The sequence below is a fragment of the Cydia amplana genome, chromosome 1 (assembly GCF_948474715.1).
Source record: "Cydia amplana chromosome 1, ilCydAmpl1.1, whole genome shotgun sequence".
NCBI lineage: Eukaryota > Metazoa > Arthropoda > Insecta > Lepidoptera > Tortricidae > Cydia > Cydia amplana.
The window spans coordinates 10,496,944-10,512,193 of NC_086069.1; the positions used below are offsets into that span (position 1 = coordinate 10,496,944).

General features: G+C 39.2%; 2 protein-coding genes across 2 annotated transcripts in view; one reads left to right on the forward strand and one right to left on the reverse strand.

Annotated features, from left to right (window-relative positions):
* Window positions 1-15,250, reverse strand: part of LOC134647559 (jupiter microtubule associated homolog 1-like) — a 96,388-nt gene that overhangs the window by 56,930 nt on the left and 24,208 nt on the right. The gene's annotated exons all lie outside the window — the stretch shown is intronic.
* LOC134663068 (ribosome biogenesis protein NOP53) lies at window positions 6,035-13,408 on the forward strand. The gene is made up of 8 exons (XM_063519388.1): window positions 6,035-6,226; window positions 6,641-6,800; window positions 7,179-7,392; window positions 8,018-8,196; window positions 8,845-8,964; window positions 10,903-11,114; window positions 12,292-12,488; window positions 13,203-13,408. The coding sequence occupies exons 1-8, from the start codon at window positions 6,105-6,107 to the stop codon at window positions 13,367-13,369; spliced, it is 1,371 nt and encodes a 456-aa protein (XP_063375458.1). The 5' UTR covers window positions 6,035-6,104; the 3' UTR covers window positions 13,370-13,408.

Genomic DNA, 15,250 nt, shown 5'->3' on the forward strand with positions numbered 1-15,250 from the left:
TCTGACGCCAGTGAACTTTGGGAAAAATAGTATGAGTAAGATAAGATGTCACTGCCACAAATTGCTATAACAATAGCACATTCATTTTGAGTTGGGCGACAAAATCCATTCAATTCACTTTAATATGGGAGCGCCAAGAGTAGTAATATATTTAAATACCAACTTGTAACTTCACATATAGGTAACAAATTATTTCAAATTTGTACAAGGTTGACCTTGTAAAGGATCGGCCATAGAGAGTAGCGAAGTAAATTTGACAGACTTCTTATAATCCTTATACTATTTCAACCATAAGAATTAAGAACCTGTAATTAAGTGCGATGTCCAATTGCTGAAAGGTGAAAGCAAACAAATGTATAATTGTTAAATAAAATATTTTGTGATAAAATGTTATTTTAATAACTTGACTGTTTCTGACTCTTACTTGACTGTTCTTGACTCTTACTCTGACTAGACGACATCTCACTTGATTCTTATTTCTGACTTAATGACTACCTATATTGACTGACTAATCTTTGTGTGCGCTGTATTTTTCACTCTCCAATATAACGTTATTTCATAGGTAACATACCGTTACGTATGGAATAACGGTCATCGAGATTGAATAGTCAGCCTTGAATCGACTAAACACCTTGTGACTAACATACATACTCAGATAGTCGTTATTCCATAGCTATCGTTATATACGAACAGCAACACTCTTAACTGAGGACTTAGTCAAGATGCCAATCGTTTGCGCCGTAGCGAACGAAATGGTCATCACTTTTACATATTAGTGCGATAGGGAGATATTATATAGCGTATCGTTCGCTGCAGAGCGAACGATTGGCATCTTGGCTAGGTACCCAAATCATCCGTAGACCTTATCTCATTGTAATAACGTTTACAAATGATCGGTTAGCTGTGCCACCGATGCTGTGGAATAACGACTGACTTCGTGACTGAAATGTCAGCCTAAGACGACTAAACACCTGTGACTAACCCACATCTATGGAAAGTGGTAAGTGTTTTTGATTTTATATATGTATATTTACTTTACTAGTTAAGCATAAGTAGTAGGTTCAACACTGCTCGCGGCTGTAAGGCCGGTAGAAAACCAAAAACACTTCTTATCCATTAATTCTACATAAAATAAGTAATGTATAGTGTGTCAAAGGACTGTCTTATTTCAAACATAGACAGAGAGAGTCATACTATCTTTGTCTTACGCTAGTACTAGCACCCAAAAGAAAAGGATGAGTATAGTTTTTTTTGTTCCTATTTACTGACAAATTGGTTTGACCATCTACAAGTGCAGTTACAGTGGATCGTTCACCTACTCATACTTCGGTCGCCGATGCAAAGTTTATAGACCCCCAATCGACGCAGTCTAGTTTAGCTCCATTAGTTTTTATGTAACATACTTATTTAGGTACATGAAAACATATCAATCATGGTGACTGTACCATCCTTAATTTGGCCTTATAATCTGCAAGTATACCTGACACCAATGCTCTAAAAATAAACCATGAAATCAATTAATAAAACAGTAAATATAAATAATTTCAAATAAATTGTCCAGAAAAATAAAATACCGTAAAATGGGGTGAGTAGGGTCAAAACTGAAATTCAAACCTCGATAACATTTTATTTTTACATATGAAAATTTTAGTTTTTATTTAATTTTGGGTAGTTCCATTTCATAACTTTGACGATAAAGAGGAAAACCCACCTCACCCCGTAGTGCCTCGTGTTTGGGATGAGAGGGGTTTTCATACAAAGGTGACTTTGGAAGATTGTTCGATCGATTTTTTTTTTATTATGCGTATTACTATAGCTCCATTTTAAATTGGAATACATTATTTTTGTAGCAGTAGCCTTAAAATCCCTTCTCACCCCCCTCTCAAACCTTCTTTCCCCATTCATAACCCACCTCTCCCCGCGAAACCTACTCACCCCGTTTTACGGTACCGATACCTGTATCGCAAAACAAACAACCGTCCTCTACTTTTAAACGGTGTTTTTGCAGAATTCACGCAGAAAACACGCAGTAGCGTTGACTGGTCTAAGCAAAGGAGGACTGACTTGAGTTGAGGGTCTACCGCGAAAGACATTTAGATCAGCCATACCATAGAGAAAAAAATACATAGAGTGCTCACTCCATACATCAGTTTTAGTACCAAAAAGACTATTAGCATCTAGCATCGAGTAGCGGAACTATCAGTACTGCTACTTGACAATAGATGTCGCCACCGACCGGAAAGCCTTATGCTGTTGAGATAAGACTTTCCGGTCGGTGCTACATCTATTGTCAAGTAGCAGTACTGATAGTTCCGCTACTCGATGCTAGATGTAAACACTGAAATTAATAGTCTGAACTGATGTATGGAGTGAGCACTCTATGTATTTTTTTCTCTATGGCCATACTCAACCTGTGACCCGCCGTGCTTTATTTAGGTGGCCCACCATTTGATCCTGGTATAGATACCTACTTAACCTTGCCATCCAAACGTCATCTTGCGCCCAAGAACTACAAGGCAAAACAGTATTTCTGGTCCTCATAAAAAAGTTTGTGTAGTTGATTTAGATTGTAACTAGCGACCCGCCCCGGCTTCGCACGGGTTAACAAATTATACATAAACCTTCTTCTTGAATCACTCTATCTATTAATAAAAACCGCATCAAAATCTGTTGCGTAGTTTTCCAGATCTAAGCATACATACAGACAGACAGCGGGAAGCGACTTTGTTTTATATACTATGTAGTGATAGTCATAGTCATTTATTTGATAAAACCAGTTTACATGTCAAAAAATATGATAAAAATAAAACATTAGTAAAAGTGTGCAATTATACAATCATAATTAGTCACATCACGAATTCATCCGAAATATAAACAACATAAAGTAACCTAAATAAAATTAAAACTACCTACAAAACTAAAACTACTACTTAAAAAAAGGAAAACTAAAAACCTATATCTAAAGAGGGCCCCTGGGGCATAGTACCAAAGATACTGGCAGCATTTCCTCGCTGAACTGCAACGCTTATTCGTTGAGCGAGGAAGCTGCCAGCTCTTTTGTCCCCAGTGACCTCAACCAGCCGTTTGGCCAAATATGTAAATAGATTTTGAGCTCCCGGACCCCACGGACCGAGGGTCTCAACACCGAAAGGAATAAAGTTGTAATTGGCGTCGAGACCCCCGTATTTCCGCCTCTTGAGGGTCTCGGCAGCTTCGGCAGCAGCACCCGCTTTCTTGGTAGAACCGTGAAGGTGAGACGGTGCCAGTGTGTCCACGCAGGTCGCGTCCCACACCAACACTCGTCCCATCCTCCACGGAATCAGCGACATACCATCAGGTCTCTTGCCATCGTCCCGAGCTATACCGGCCGGCCTATTCATCCGAATAAATTACAACACATTCCCAATAATACCTACTACCTAATATAGAAGTCTGTACCGAAATAATAAATAAATAATTACACTTAAGGATGTTGGTATATGGACTAACTGCCTTTATACATTAAAAATTCATCGTAGTTATAGAACGAGCGCTCAATAAGCCAGTGTTTCAGACGGCACTTAAACCTATGCAGACTTGTGGCCTCAGTTACAATGCTTGGTAACTTGTTGTAGACCGTGGGGCCCATAACGTGAGTTAACTTGGACGACTTCACAAGTTTGCGGCTAATACCTACAAGCTTGTTAGCGTTTCGCGTATTGTACCTACTCGTGTACCATTGCGTTCGTTTTGTAGGACGTAAGGTGTTCACGCACGTACACCGCCACCTGCATTATTACTACTGCGGGTAATGTGAGAATGCCCAATGATTTATAACTCAAGATAGGTTATAGGCGTTCCAAAATTGAAGCGCTTACCTTGTGACAAATTGCCTTTAGTCGCGGCTGGACAAGCGAGAAATGTGCACGTGCTAACGAGCTTCCGCACACCGAAATAGAAAGAAACGACCTTATGTTATCAAAAATAACAGATTTCTTCGAAACACAGAAATAAATATTATGGAAGTATTTTTTGTGCTCCTCAAGTATGAGTATAACCTATCTATGGTTATATAATATCATTGAGTGAGAATGCCCAGTTTTGTGAACAGTTGCTTTGCCGGAGTATCTAGCGGTACTCGTGAGATGGTTCGTATGACGCGTTTCTGATAGTGATATAGTGATGTTGCGTAGTGGTGCAGTAGGTGCTGTAAACCATTGTTTGAGAGTAAAACATATTTTTCAGAAGTAGCAGAAGAACCAGCTCATTAAACTGTTTAAAGTATTGGTTTTTATTTCTAACAGTCTTGGTACAAGCTCCTTTACATTTCAACTTACGCAAATCTAAATCGACTTCTACTCGATTTCATAAATTATAATGAATAAACAATAGCTTTAAGGAAAATAAATGTTACTTGATGAATATAGCCGGTCAAACAATTTTGTCAGTAGAAAAAGGAACGAAATTCAAATTTTCTATGCCGATAAGCCTTCGCGCCTACATTTTTGAACGTAAAATATATTTTTCAGAATTAGCAGTAAAACCAGCTGAACACGAAGAAGAAGAAGAAGAAGAAGACGAAGAAGACGACTACGACGAATAATTAATCACGCAAGGAGCCGCCAGATGGCCTACCGCGAACCACGTTCGACGTGTTGCCTCCCTGTCACACTTACGTACGAATTCACGAGTGCGACAGAGAGGCAACACGTCGAACGTGGTTCGCGGTAGGCCCTCTGTTTTGTATGCCATTACTATGTTTTGTTATTTTAGTTTATAACATCGTTAAGTATTTTTAAGTTTTTATAATGTTATTTTTAGCGATTAAACTGTACTTAAAGTATTTGTATTTATTTCTAACAGTCTTGGTACATGTCCTTTGCATTTCATCATCTTCCTCGCGTTGTCCACGCTCGCATTTTGCCACGGCTCATGGGAGCCTAGGGTCCGCTTGGCAACTAATCCCGGTAATTGGAGTGGGCACTAGTTTTTACGAAAGCGACTGCCATCTGACCTTCCAACCCAGAGGGTAAACTAGGCCCGTATTGGGATTAGTCCGGTTTCCTCACGATGTTTTCCTTCACCGAAAAGCGACTGGTAAATATCAAATGATATTTCGTACATAAGTTCCGAAAAACTCATTGGTACGAGCCGGGGTTCGAACCCGCGACCTCCTTTGCATTTCAACTTACGCAAATCTATATCGACTTCTACCCGATTTCATAAATTATATAAATAAACAGCTTTAAGGAAAATAAATGTTACTTGATGTAGACTTCATGAATATAGCCGGTCAAACAATTTTGTCAATAGAAAAGGGAACGAAATTCAAATTTTCTATGCGACGATAAGCCTTTGCGCCTACATTTTTTATTTTTTTGCCGCTTTTTTCTACTGACTGAAATTGCTTGACAGACTTAATTTACTTTTCACCTCAGCAGCTCGAACAAGGGTACTTTGCTACTTAAAAACAGTGAGCAAAATCGCATTTTGCTCACTGAGTGAGACAAAATGAGCAAACTGCGTTTTTGCTCACCCAGTGAGCAATGTGCGATTTTGCTCACTGTTTTTAAGTAGCAAAGTACCCTTGTTCGAGCTGCTGAGGTGAAAACTTAATTGTTGGTATATCATAAGAAAACATGAGTGAATAGAGGTAAGTGATGAAGAAGGAATACATTTTTCGGGTTCTCTAATATGTTCTCACTGCTGAGGTGAAAAGTTTTGTGAACTACACGAGATCAAAGTTATTTACATCTCGTGCGCTTTTGAGTCCCTTACTACGCTCAAGATTCTAAATTAATAGTAAAATAGTAAGTAAAAATAAAATAGTATAGAATCTTTCGCTTGCACGGGACTCAAAATAAGCACTCGAAGAAATATCAAACTTTGATCTCTTGTTGTACAAATAACTATTTTGTTAGCTTTTGATTGATTGTATAAGAAATTGATAAGAAAGCAACACAGTACTTCCGATGCTCGTCAAATGGAACGTAAAAGTTGAAAAAGAGCTGTCACTACTGTCAGTGTCAATGTCAAATAATCATTGTCCCTCTGTCCTCTGTCACTTCAAAACTCGAACTTATTCGTGTGTCACATGATTGTAGTATTATTTTAAATAAACAATAATGTCTGTTGTTAAGAAAAGGAAGCATGTGTCCAAAAAGAACAAAAAAGCGTGGCGGAAGCACTGTGACATTACTGACGTCGAGGCCTTTCTGGATGACCAGCGACTGGAGGAGAGATTAGGGTGAGGTTATGTTTACATGTGTACAGCATGCTGTTAAAAAAATATTGGTAAATACTACATTAGGACTCTCCCTGAAAGTATGCAACATATATAAATTTAAAATTTCAATAATTATGATTTCTGAGCAATCTTTTAATAGCTTACTTTGGCCTCTAAATTCAGTCAATTACTACATTATTTTAAGTTTTTTTAAAAATAAACGTGACGGGCATACCAAAGCATTTCACTTAGGTTAAAAATATGGTTATGTTCTGCCTTCCCAACTCAGTTGGTATTCAACTTAGTAGGTATATTTCTCCCAATATTTGGTGAGGTTAAAAAGCTTCGCGCAGCTTTTCGAGTAAATCCATGTAATATCTTTATTTGTGTACCCAAGATATATAAAAAATAAGTTTTATTATAATTACCTTTCAGTAAATTTGAACTTAAGCCCGATGCAGAGTTGTTTGTAGTGGACACTGCAGGAGATGAACTAAAAGTAAAGGAAGAGAGGCCCCTCACAGCTAAAGCAAAGAAAAGAGCTAAGCTTGCAGAGACTCCAAAGTGTTATGAAGTCCTTTTACCCTCTTCAAAGGTGAATACCCTCATACCAAGACATTAAAAAACTATTAATAAGGGTCATTGTAAGATAAGACAAGATACATTTATTGATAAAATTGTATAACTTTTACATGTCAATTCAATGTGTTTTCTTTTACCATACTGTACAATGTCAATAAGTAAATGTAAGATTTCAATTTATAAGGAAAAAAAGACTTGTATAACATTACCAGCTAACCCAAGGTCACTTGCTATCAAGCTCGCTGCAATCAGATATGTATATGCAGCAAGAACTGAAGACACCCATTTCTTAAGGCTGAAAATGACCTCTAGGTCTTTGAAAACTGTGTGACATTAAGTCATCAACATATTGCTTATTAGGAAAAATATATAATCAAACATTATTTTCCAGGTTCAAGATCCCAATGCAAAGCGTAATCATGTTAATCCAACGGGTACAAAGCCAACAGCACTTAGCAAACTTAAAGAAAAACGGTGCATTGAGAAAGGGATTTATGAAAAGAAAGCAGAACTGGCAAAAAAGAATAGAAAGATGGCATTAAATCAGAAAAGAAAAATGAAAAGAACCCGGCAAAACTTTGGTTTAGATCTCTGGGGCCAGGACTGTGAGTGGATTAAATATTGTTTATGGTATTATATAAAAAGCTATTTTATTATTTGCTATTATAAAATTCTTATTTAGTCTCCTAATGAAAGGAATAAAGGTTCATGAATAAAACTGGTGGGTGGTTTAGAATGGTTGACCAGTTAATATTGGTTTATACCTATGATCTCATCTCCGAAAACTTTAAAACCGATTATTAAAATGTACCCTAACCTAACCTACGCCAATGGCTTCTACAGAATGCCTTTTTCAAAAACTTGGAAAATTTAATAGTTAAAAAAAAAACGCATTTGGTCAAAAGACAAATCAGCATATTAAACATTTGGGCAATAATATTTCAACATGTTACCATTCATATTAGCCACACAATCGAAGTTTGTGTTAACATGCTAATATTTAGAAAATCAAATATTATCCTTATTGTTGTTGTATTCCTAATTAAATATTTATAATTGATTTTTGAAATGACTAAAATACCCATTAGTAGCTAAGAATTCCAACTGTTTTAAGACTAATACTAGCAATATGTATTAGTCTCAAAACAGTCAGAATTCTTTGCTTCGATTGTACTTCCCAACCTCCAACTTCTAACATTATCAATTTCAAATTCTAACCCTCTTTTGCAGTATTGGAAGCTAAGGGCATTCCCTCAACTCTGGTTGATGACTTTGTGTCAACGGAGGCTCAGCTTCACAATGTACTGCCGGACCGCAGGCTACGACCCAAGCCTCCACTGGCTAAAACTGTTGCCAGGAAAGCTGTTGAGCTGCCTCATCCTGGAGTCAGTTATAATCCTTCATTCAAGGTATGGATTAATTTTGTATAATCGACTGGCAGAGAAATTAAGTAGCTAATTTTTATTTCAACACAGTTGATTAGGGTTAAATGAAATAAAAATGATGTATCTTAGATGCATCTTTATCAGGTACTTGATTGCCAATAATATAAACTTTGATAAACTGATGTTCATACGATAATTCGTAAAATGTGCAAAGGTTTGCATGTACGAGAGGGGCTGTCAGGTATTCATAAGAAAATATAAGAGAATGCATTTAGACATCGATTTACGGTTCCACAAATGTGTACGTGTCTAAGTATGCGAAGGCTCGAGCTTCACGTCTTTTGACCTGCGTGAAAGTTTCGACAATAACTACAAAAATCACTAATTTCCTAATGAATATCTTGATGCCATAACAAAAAAAAACCTTTTGTTTCAAATTATAAATATTACAATGTCTTAAACCTAGTTTTAATTTTTAATATTTTACTAACTAGGTCGCCGAGGGGCTTATTCCCTAGTCTTTATTATATTATGTAATTATTATAGGTATATGTCCATGTTCATATACATATTTATACTGGTTTACGACTCAGTAGTCAAATCTGTTTTAATCAGCAAACACATAAAGCTATGTCTTTAAAAATAAAGCTAACAGTACATGAACATTTGCAGGAGCACCAAGAGTTGCTGCAGCAGGTGGTGCAGCACGAAGAGAAGATCATCAAGCGTGGGGAGCACCTGCAGCGCGTCACCACTGGCATGTTCAGCAAGGTCACCGTGCAGGAGAAGGAGGTAAGCTAACAGTACATGACCATTTGCAGGAGCACCAAGAGTTGCTGCAGCAGGTGGTGCAGCATGAAGAGAAGATCATCAAGCGCGGGGAGCACCTGCAGCGCGTCACCACTGGCATGTTCAGCAAGGTCACCGTGCAGGAGAAGGAGGTAAGCTAACAGTACATGAACATTTGCAGGAGCACCAAGAGTTGCTGCAGCAGGTGGTGCAGCATGAAGAGAAGATCATCAAGCGCGGGGAGCACCTGCAGCGCGTCACCACTGGCATGTTCAGCAAGGTCACCGTGCAGGAGAAGGAGGTAAGCTAACAGTACATGAACATTTGCAGGAGCACCAAGAGTTGCTGCAGCAGGTGGTGCAGCACGAAGAGAAGATCATCAAGCGCGGGGAGCACCTGCAGCGCGTCACCACTGGCATGTTCAGCAAGGTCACCGTGCAGGAGAAGGAGGTAAGCTAACAGTACATGACCATTTGCAGGAGCACCAAGAGTTGCTGCAGCAGGTGGTGCAGCATGAAGAGAAGATCATCAAGCGCGGGGAGCACCTGCAGCGCGTCACCACTGGCATGTTCAGCAAGGTCACCGTGCAGGAGAAGGAGGTAAGCTAACAGTACATGAACATTTGCAGGAGCACCAAGAGTTGCTGCAGCAGGTGGTGCAGCATGAAGAGAAGATCATCAAGCGCGGGGAGCACCTGCAGCGCGTCACCACGCATGTTCAGCAAGGTCACCGTGCAGGAGAAGGAGGTAAGCTAACAGTACATGAACATTTGCAGGAGCACCAAGAGTTGCTGCAGCAGGTGGTGCAGCATGAAGAGAAGATCATCAAGCGCGGGGAGCACCTGCAGCGCGTCACCACTGGCATGTTCAGCAAGGTCACCGTGCAGGAGAAGGAGGTAAGCTAACAGTACATGAACATTTGCAGGAGCACCAAGAGTTGCTGCAGCAGGTGGTGCAGCATGAAGAGAAGATCATCAAGCGCGGGGAGCACCTGCAGCGCGTCACCACTGGCATGTTCAGCAAGGTCACCGTGCAGGAGAAGGAGGTAAGCTAACAGTACATGAACATTTGCAGGAGCACCAAGAGTTGCTGCAGCAGGTGGTGCAGCACGAAGAGAAGATCATCAAGCGCGGGGAGCACCTGCAGCGCGTCACCACTGGCATGTTCAGCAAGGTCACCGTGCAGAAGAAGGAGGTAAACTCTACAAATATATTCTGTGCTGCGAGCATAGCCGATAACAAGGGAAACACCCTATTTAGCGAAAAGCGCCTATTAACAGAGAACTCGCGTAACGGGTCGCTGGCTTGTAAACAACTCCTAGATAATAGTACTTACTTTTATCTAGGAGTTGTTGTCACTGTCAAACAAAACCGGTAATTGACATTGAATCACGTTGACTCAAATTGAGGTAGGATTTTACGAATGAGAGAAATTCGAGAACATTAGGTTCATGAAACTAGGTCTAAATAGGATTATTCCGATTTTCTCGTGGGGTTTTCACTGAAGACAAATGGTAACTAAATATCAAATGACTAGCGACCCGCCCCGTCTTCGCACAGGTTAACAAATTATACACAAACCTTCCTCTTGAATCACTCTATTAAAAAAACCGCATCAAAATTCAGGGACAGACAGGCAGCGGGAAGCGACTTTGTTTTATGCTATGTAGTGATAAGTACACTGGGCCAAGAAAGTGGTCTACCAGTTTTGACAAAAGTTTCTGCGAGATCTAACGATCGCTAAGTTTGACAATTGTCACTGATATAATATGTCAATCGACCTTGTTGTCTCATGACGTTCAAACGAACCTCAACCGTAGAGTGGTAGACCACATTTTTGGCCGACTGTACCTACTTATGTATGATCTAATAATTATTCATACAACACAATTTTAGAGATCCCGGTCTAGGCGCTTTGTTTAAACACATCAACGTACTTCCAGAACCAGTGGCGCGAAGAGATGCACCTAAACGAGCAGCCTCACAACCCAGCCGACGGGAGCGGCTCCGACTCGGAGTACCGCGCCGTCAACCCGCCCGTGCAGAACAAGAAGAAAGACCACAAGACCAGGAGGAAGCAGAAGGAGAGGCTGCTCGAGAAGGAGCGGCTTAAGAGGCAGAAGATTGATAAGAAGAAGATCACTGATCTATACAAGTTAGTGCAACAACTATGTACTTATTATGCTGGAATAAAACTAATGTACCCGAATGGCTCACAAAATATATAACAAGTTACCGGCGAATATAAGAGCATGTAAGGACAAGGATAAGGTTTTTAAAAGAAACCTAAAAGCTTTTCTTACCGAGAAAGCATACTACTCTATAACAGAATTTTTAACTGATTTGTAAATTAAAATGTATTGACAATTAATCCTGACCACTATTATCACATAATATTAAGATTATTTATATTAAGATTTACTGCATGAGATAACCCTGTTTTGACTATTATTGTTTATCTGTGATATTATTAGTGTGTATTTTTATTGAATTTGTATGCCAATAGGCACGACATAGTGATACTGAAACATTTATTTAACATCCTGTAACTTACCTATGTTGAACAAATAAAATCTTTGAATCTTTAATAGAGTTACGATTATGTTACCAATTAGTTTGATACATAGATATACATATATATCTGTAAACGTGAACAATATGAAACATTTGATGTTTTTAAAATGCCACTACACACTGCGATCAAAGCGTTGGTGGCCTATTAAGAGCGTGTGACTTTCAATCCGAAGGTCTCGGGTTCAAACACTTCCAACCCCGGCTTGTACCAATGAGTTTTTCGGAACTTATGTACAAAATATCATTCGCTTTTCGGCGAAGGAAAACATCGTGAGGAAACGGGATTAATCCCGATAATGCCTAGTTTACCCCCTGGGTTGGAAGGTCTCCTATTCTTGGGATTCGTTGTCAAGCGGACCCCAGGCTCCCATGCGCCGCGGTAAAAATGCCGGGATAACGCGAGGAAGATGATGACGCACTATTACCACATGTAAGCTGTTTGTAACGCCACCATCCTAGAGTCCAAGCGTGACTTGTCAGTCAGGCTTACGCATCGCATAACGTGCCGAAAATCCGACTATCGGGTATTTTATGATTTCGTTCCCAGGCCGGACGACCCAATAGTCGGGACCGTGGAACTACAGCTTTATATGACGAAATTTTTGTGGCCGGGCGCGGATGTCTTGTTTGCCCGGGTGGAAATGAATGTGTTAAATAAAAGTAAAAAGAAATGGGATACTATTAAAATATTTCGGCAAATATGAATAAGTGTGAAGGCGTCATTTAGCTTATTCTGAGACTTTTGCATTTTTCGCCAGACTACGCAAGCTCCAGTCGTCCATAACCACAAAGGAGCACACACAGGAGAAAGTTCGAGAACTGCGCTCGACCAAACGCGCGGAGAAAGCTGAGACGGCCCCACCGGCATTAAACAAGAACAAGCCACCGCAGAAGGAACCCGAGTTCGTTGACCCTGCTGACCTGAGCGGGAACCTCTCCAGATTGACCCCTAGCAGTAAGTACCAAGACTTGATAGATAACGAGTAGTGGTAGGAAACGAAACGCTGACCCTCAGAAACTCTGGGGCCTGGGGACTCAACAAGAACAAACCAACTCAAAAGGAACCTGACTTTGACCTTGATGACCTGAGCGGGAACCTCACCAGATTGGCCCCTAACAGTAAGTACTTAGACTTTATAGACAAAGAGTAGGACACAAAATGCTGATGCCTCAGCAACGCTGGGGCTGAACTATTAACAAACCATCTCAAAAGGGACCTGACTTGTGGACCCAGCTGACCTGAGCGGGAATCTCACGAGATTGGTCCCTAACAGTAAGTACAAAGCTAAATTATATTCGTGAGAATGCGAAATAGAGATACAAGTAGATGATTACTCAGTTGAGTATTGAAGCGCGTGAAGCTTGCCGTATAGCTGTACCAGTGACCAACAGGAATAAGGCACCGAAAAGCTACCTAAGCTAAGGACTTCGTTACTCCGAAACCCATTACATTGGTCACTAACTGTTAGTAGTCTAGTAACTCCTACTAGGAAGCAGCGATAGGATTAATTTATTTCTTGACCATGCATCTAACTGAATTTAATTGATCCTATGGCGTCAGAATTGTCTCGTCGAATCTAGAAACAAAGCTCTCTTTGTATTACTGATTGATTGAACGTGTTTTAAGCGAATTTGCACTTTATTACTACATCCATAATGTCTTTTTCAGCGAATCTTCTCCGCGAGCGCTTCGAATCCCTGCAGCACCGCGGCGCGCTGGCCGCCACCAAGCTGATGATGAAGAAGAAACGCAAGGTCAAGAGCTACTTCAAGCCTGGCCACAAGGTTACCGACCAGGAGATCGAGAGGTATATTAATAAGAAAAATATTAAGTAAGCGTTTGTAAAGGCGCGAAGGTAAAATAAAAGATATAAAATTTTAATTTTTTTTTATTACATTCTACCATTTCTTTGGTTTTCTTATGGTTTGAATTGCCTATGCTGGTTGGAAAACAGGCTCTTTTCTTTCACTCAAAATATTTAGCATTAACTTGGACGAGTTAACTTTCATTACAATATCACAGCATTCGCAGCAACCATAAATTATAATTTGATTTGGGACTAGGGTTATTGAGTGTACCTTTAGTTCCCTTAGGCTAATATGTTGTAGCCTAGCATGACACACGAAATTTTGAAATCTATAAGTGATAATTAGATTAACATGTACTGAAATGTGTTCTTAGTTCTTGGGAACCGTGCCGAAGAACTGTCAAATGAAAAGCAGAAAAAGTTTAATTTTTTTTTATTAAATTTACTATAAAAAATCCTTAACACATTTTACAACTAAAAATAATGTACTTAAGAGTATTTTACAGTAAAATCAAGTTGGCAATGTAACAATAGCTTAATTAGGTAGGCTAAAATAGGTAACTCAGTAGGTTGACAGGTTTTTCTCCCAAATATGGGGAAAACCCAAGTATATCGAATAAAAATAAAGTCTATAAACCATTGTTTAATAACACAACGTAATAAGTTAACTAGTTATATGCTAAGGCAACGTACCAATCACCATTTTCAACAATAATTTCGATATTAGACCATTATCATTGAAATAGATGATTTCACAAAATTTGAGCCTGAACCTTCTATCTACAAAATCACAATATTTTACAACTATATTTAGGGATGATAATATATACTGGGTCAAGCAAATCTTGTCAGTACCTAGTAAAAGTCGGCAAATTTGAAAAATCGCGGGTTAGCAACACTGTGTTCGAATAATTCCCAAATCGCGTGTCATCTGTTTTATCTGTGGAATGTGGATCGTGAGTGACAGCCATCATATTATTTGTTTACATTCTGAATCGTTTCTATTTCAAGAGAAATGTCTGCTGTCACCATGGTCTAATAAAACATGGTCTTCTATTCCCAGAGTGTCACTTGCCTACGTCACAATAACATTGCCACTTTATTTCAACATAACATGTTACATGGGTACATTATATCTATGGTTAATAAGTTAAAATATTTCTTTATAATTTTATAATTTTCATTTATATGTATTTTATCTTCAATTTTACAATAACACGTCATTTTTAATTATTCGTTAGCAATATCTTCCGATTCACGAAAGAAATTTCAGACGTTCGGGTAATTCTGTTTACTACTACTGGCAACACAGGATAGCGCTGTCACATTTGACAATCCGCCATTTTGTCCCTGACCGTCATCCTTGTCGAACGCGTGTTAATTGTTATTTCCTTCTCGCTCAGTGTCAGCAGTCGCGGAGTTTTCCAAACTTTTCACGTCGTAAGCTTGGTAATTAATGTTTTGTTACGAAAATGGTTGGCTGCTCTATTCGGAACTGTAAGAGTAGGAGTGAAAAGTGCAGTATAGATTTGTTTTATTTTACTATGTTTCTACATGAATAACTTCAAATTAATGCCGTTAAAATAATTTTCACCGTTGGTTAAAATTCTCCCACATTTTAAAGTTTGAGAACCTGTAAACAGCATGATGACGTAGGCAAGTGACAGTTAGGTCATTCGCGAATCTCGGAAGAGAGTACCAGGCGGAGTATATTATTATACCATGGCTGTCACCATTAAATACCAATATATTAAATAAGATTATGCATGACCTCAAGCAAAGCTAAGGTGCCTACAATGTACAATCATGCTCGTTGACGGTAAACATTACTAAAATTTGAGGTTATGATAATTCATTTGAATTGACGTACGAAGGGCGAAAAAATAAACACGTTTTGGTTCGATGTACA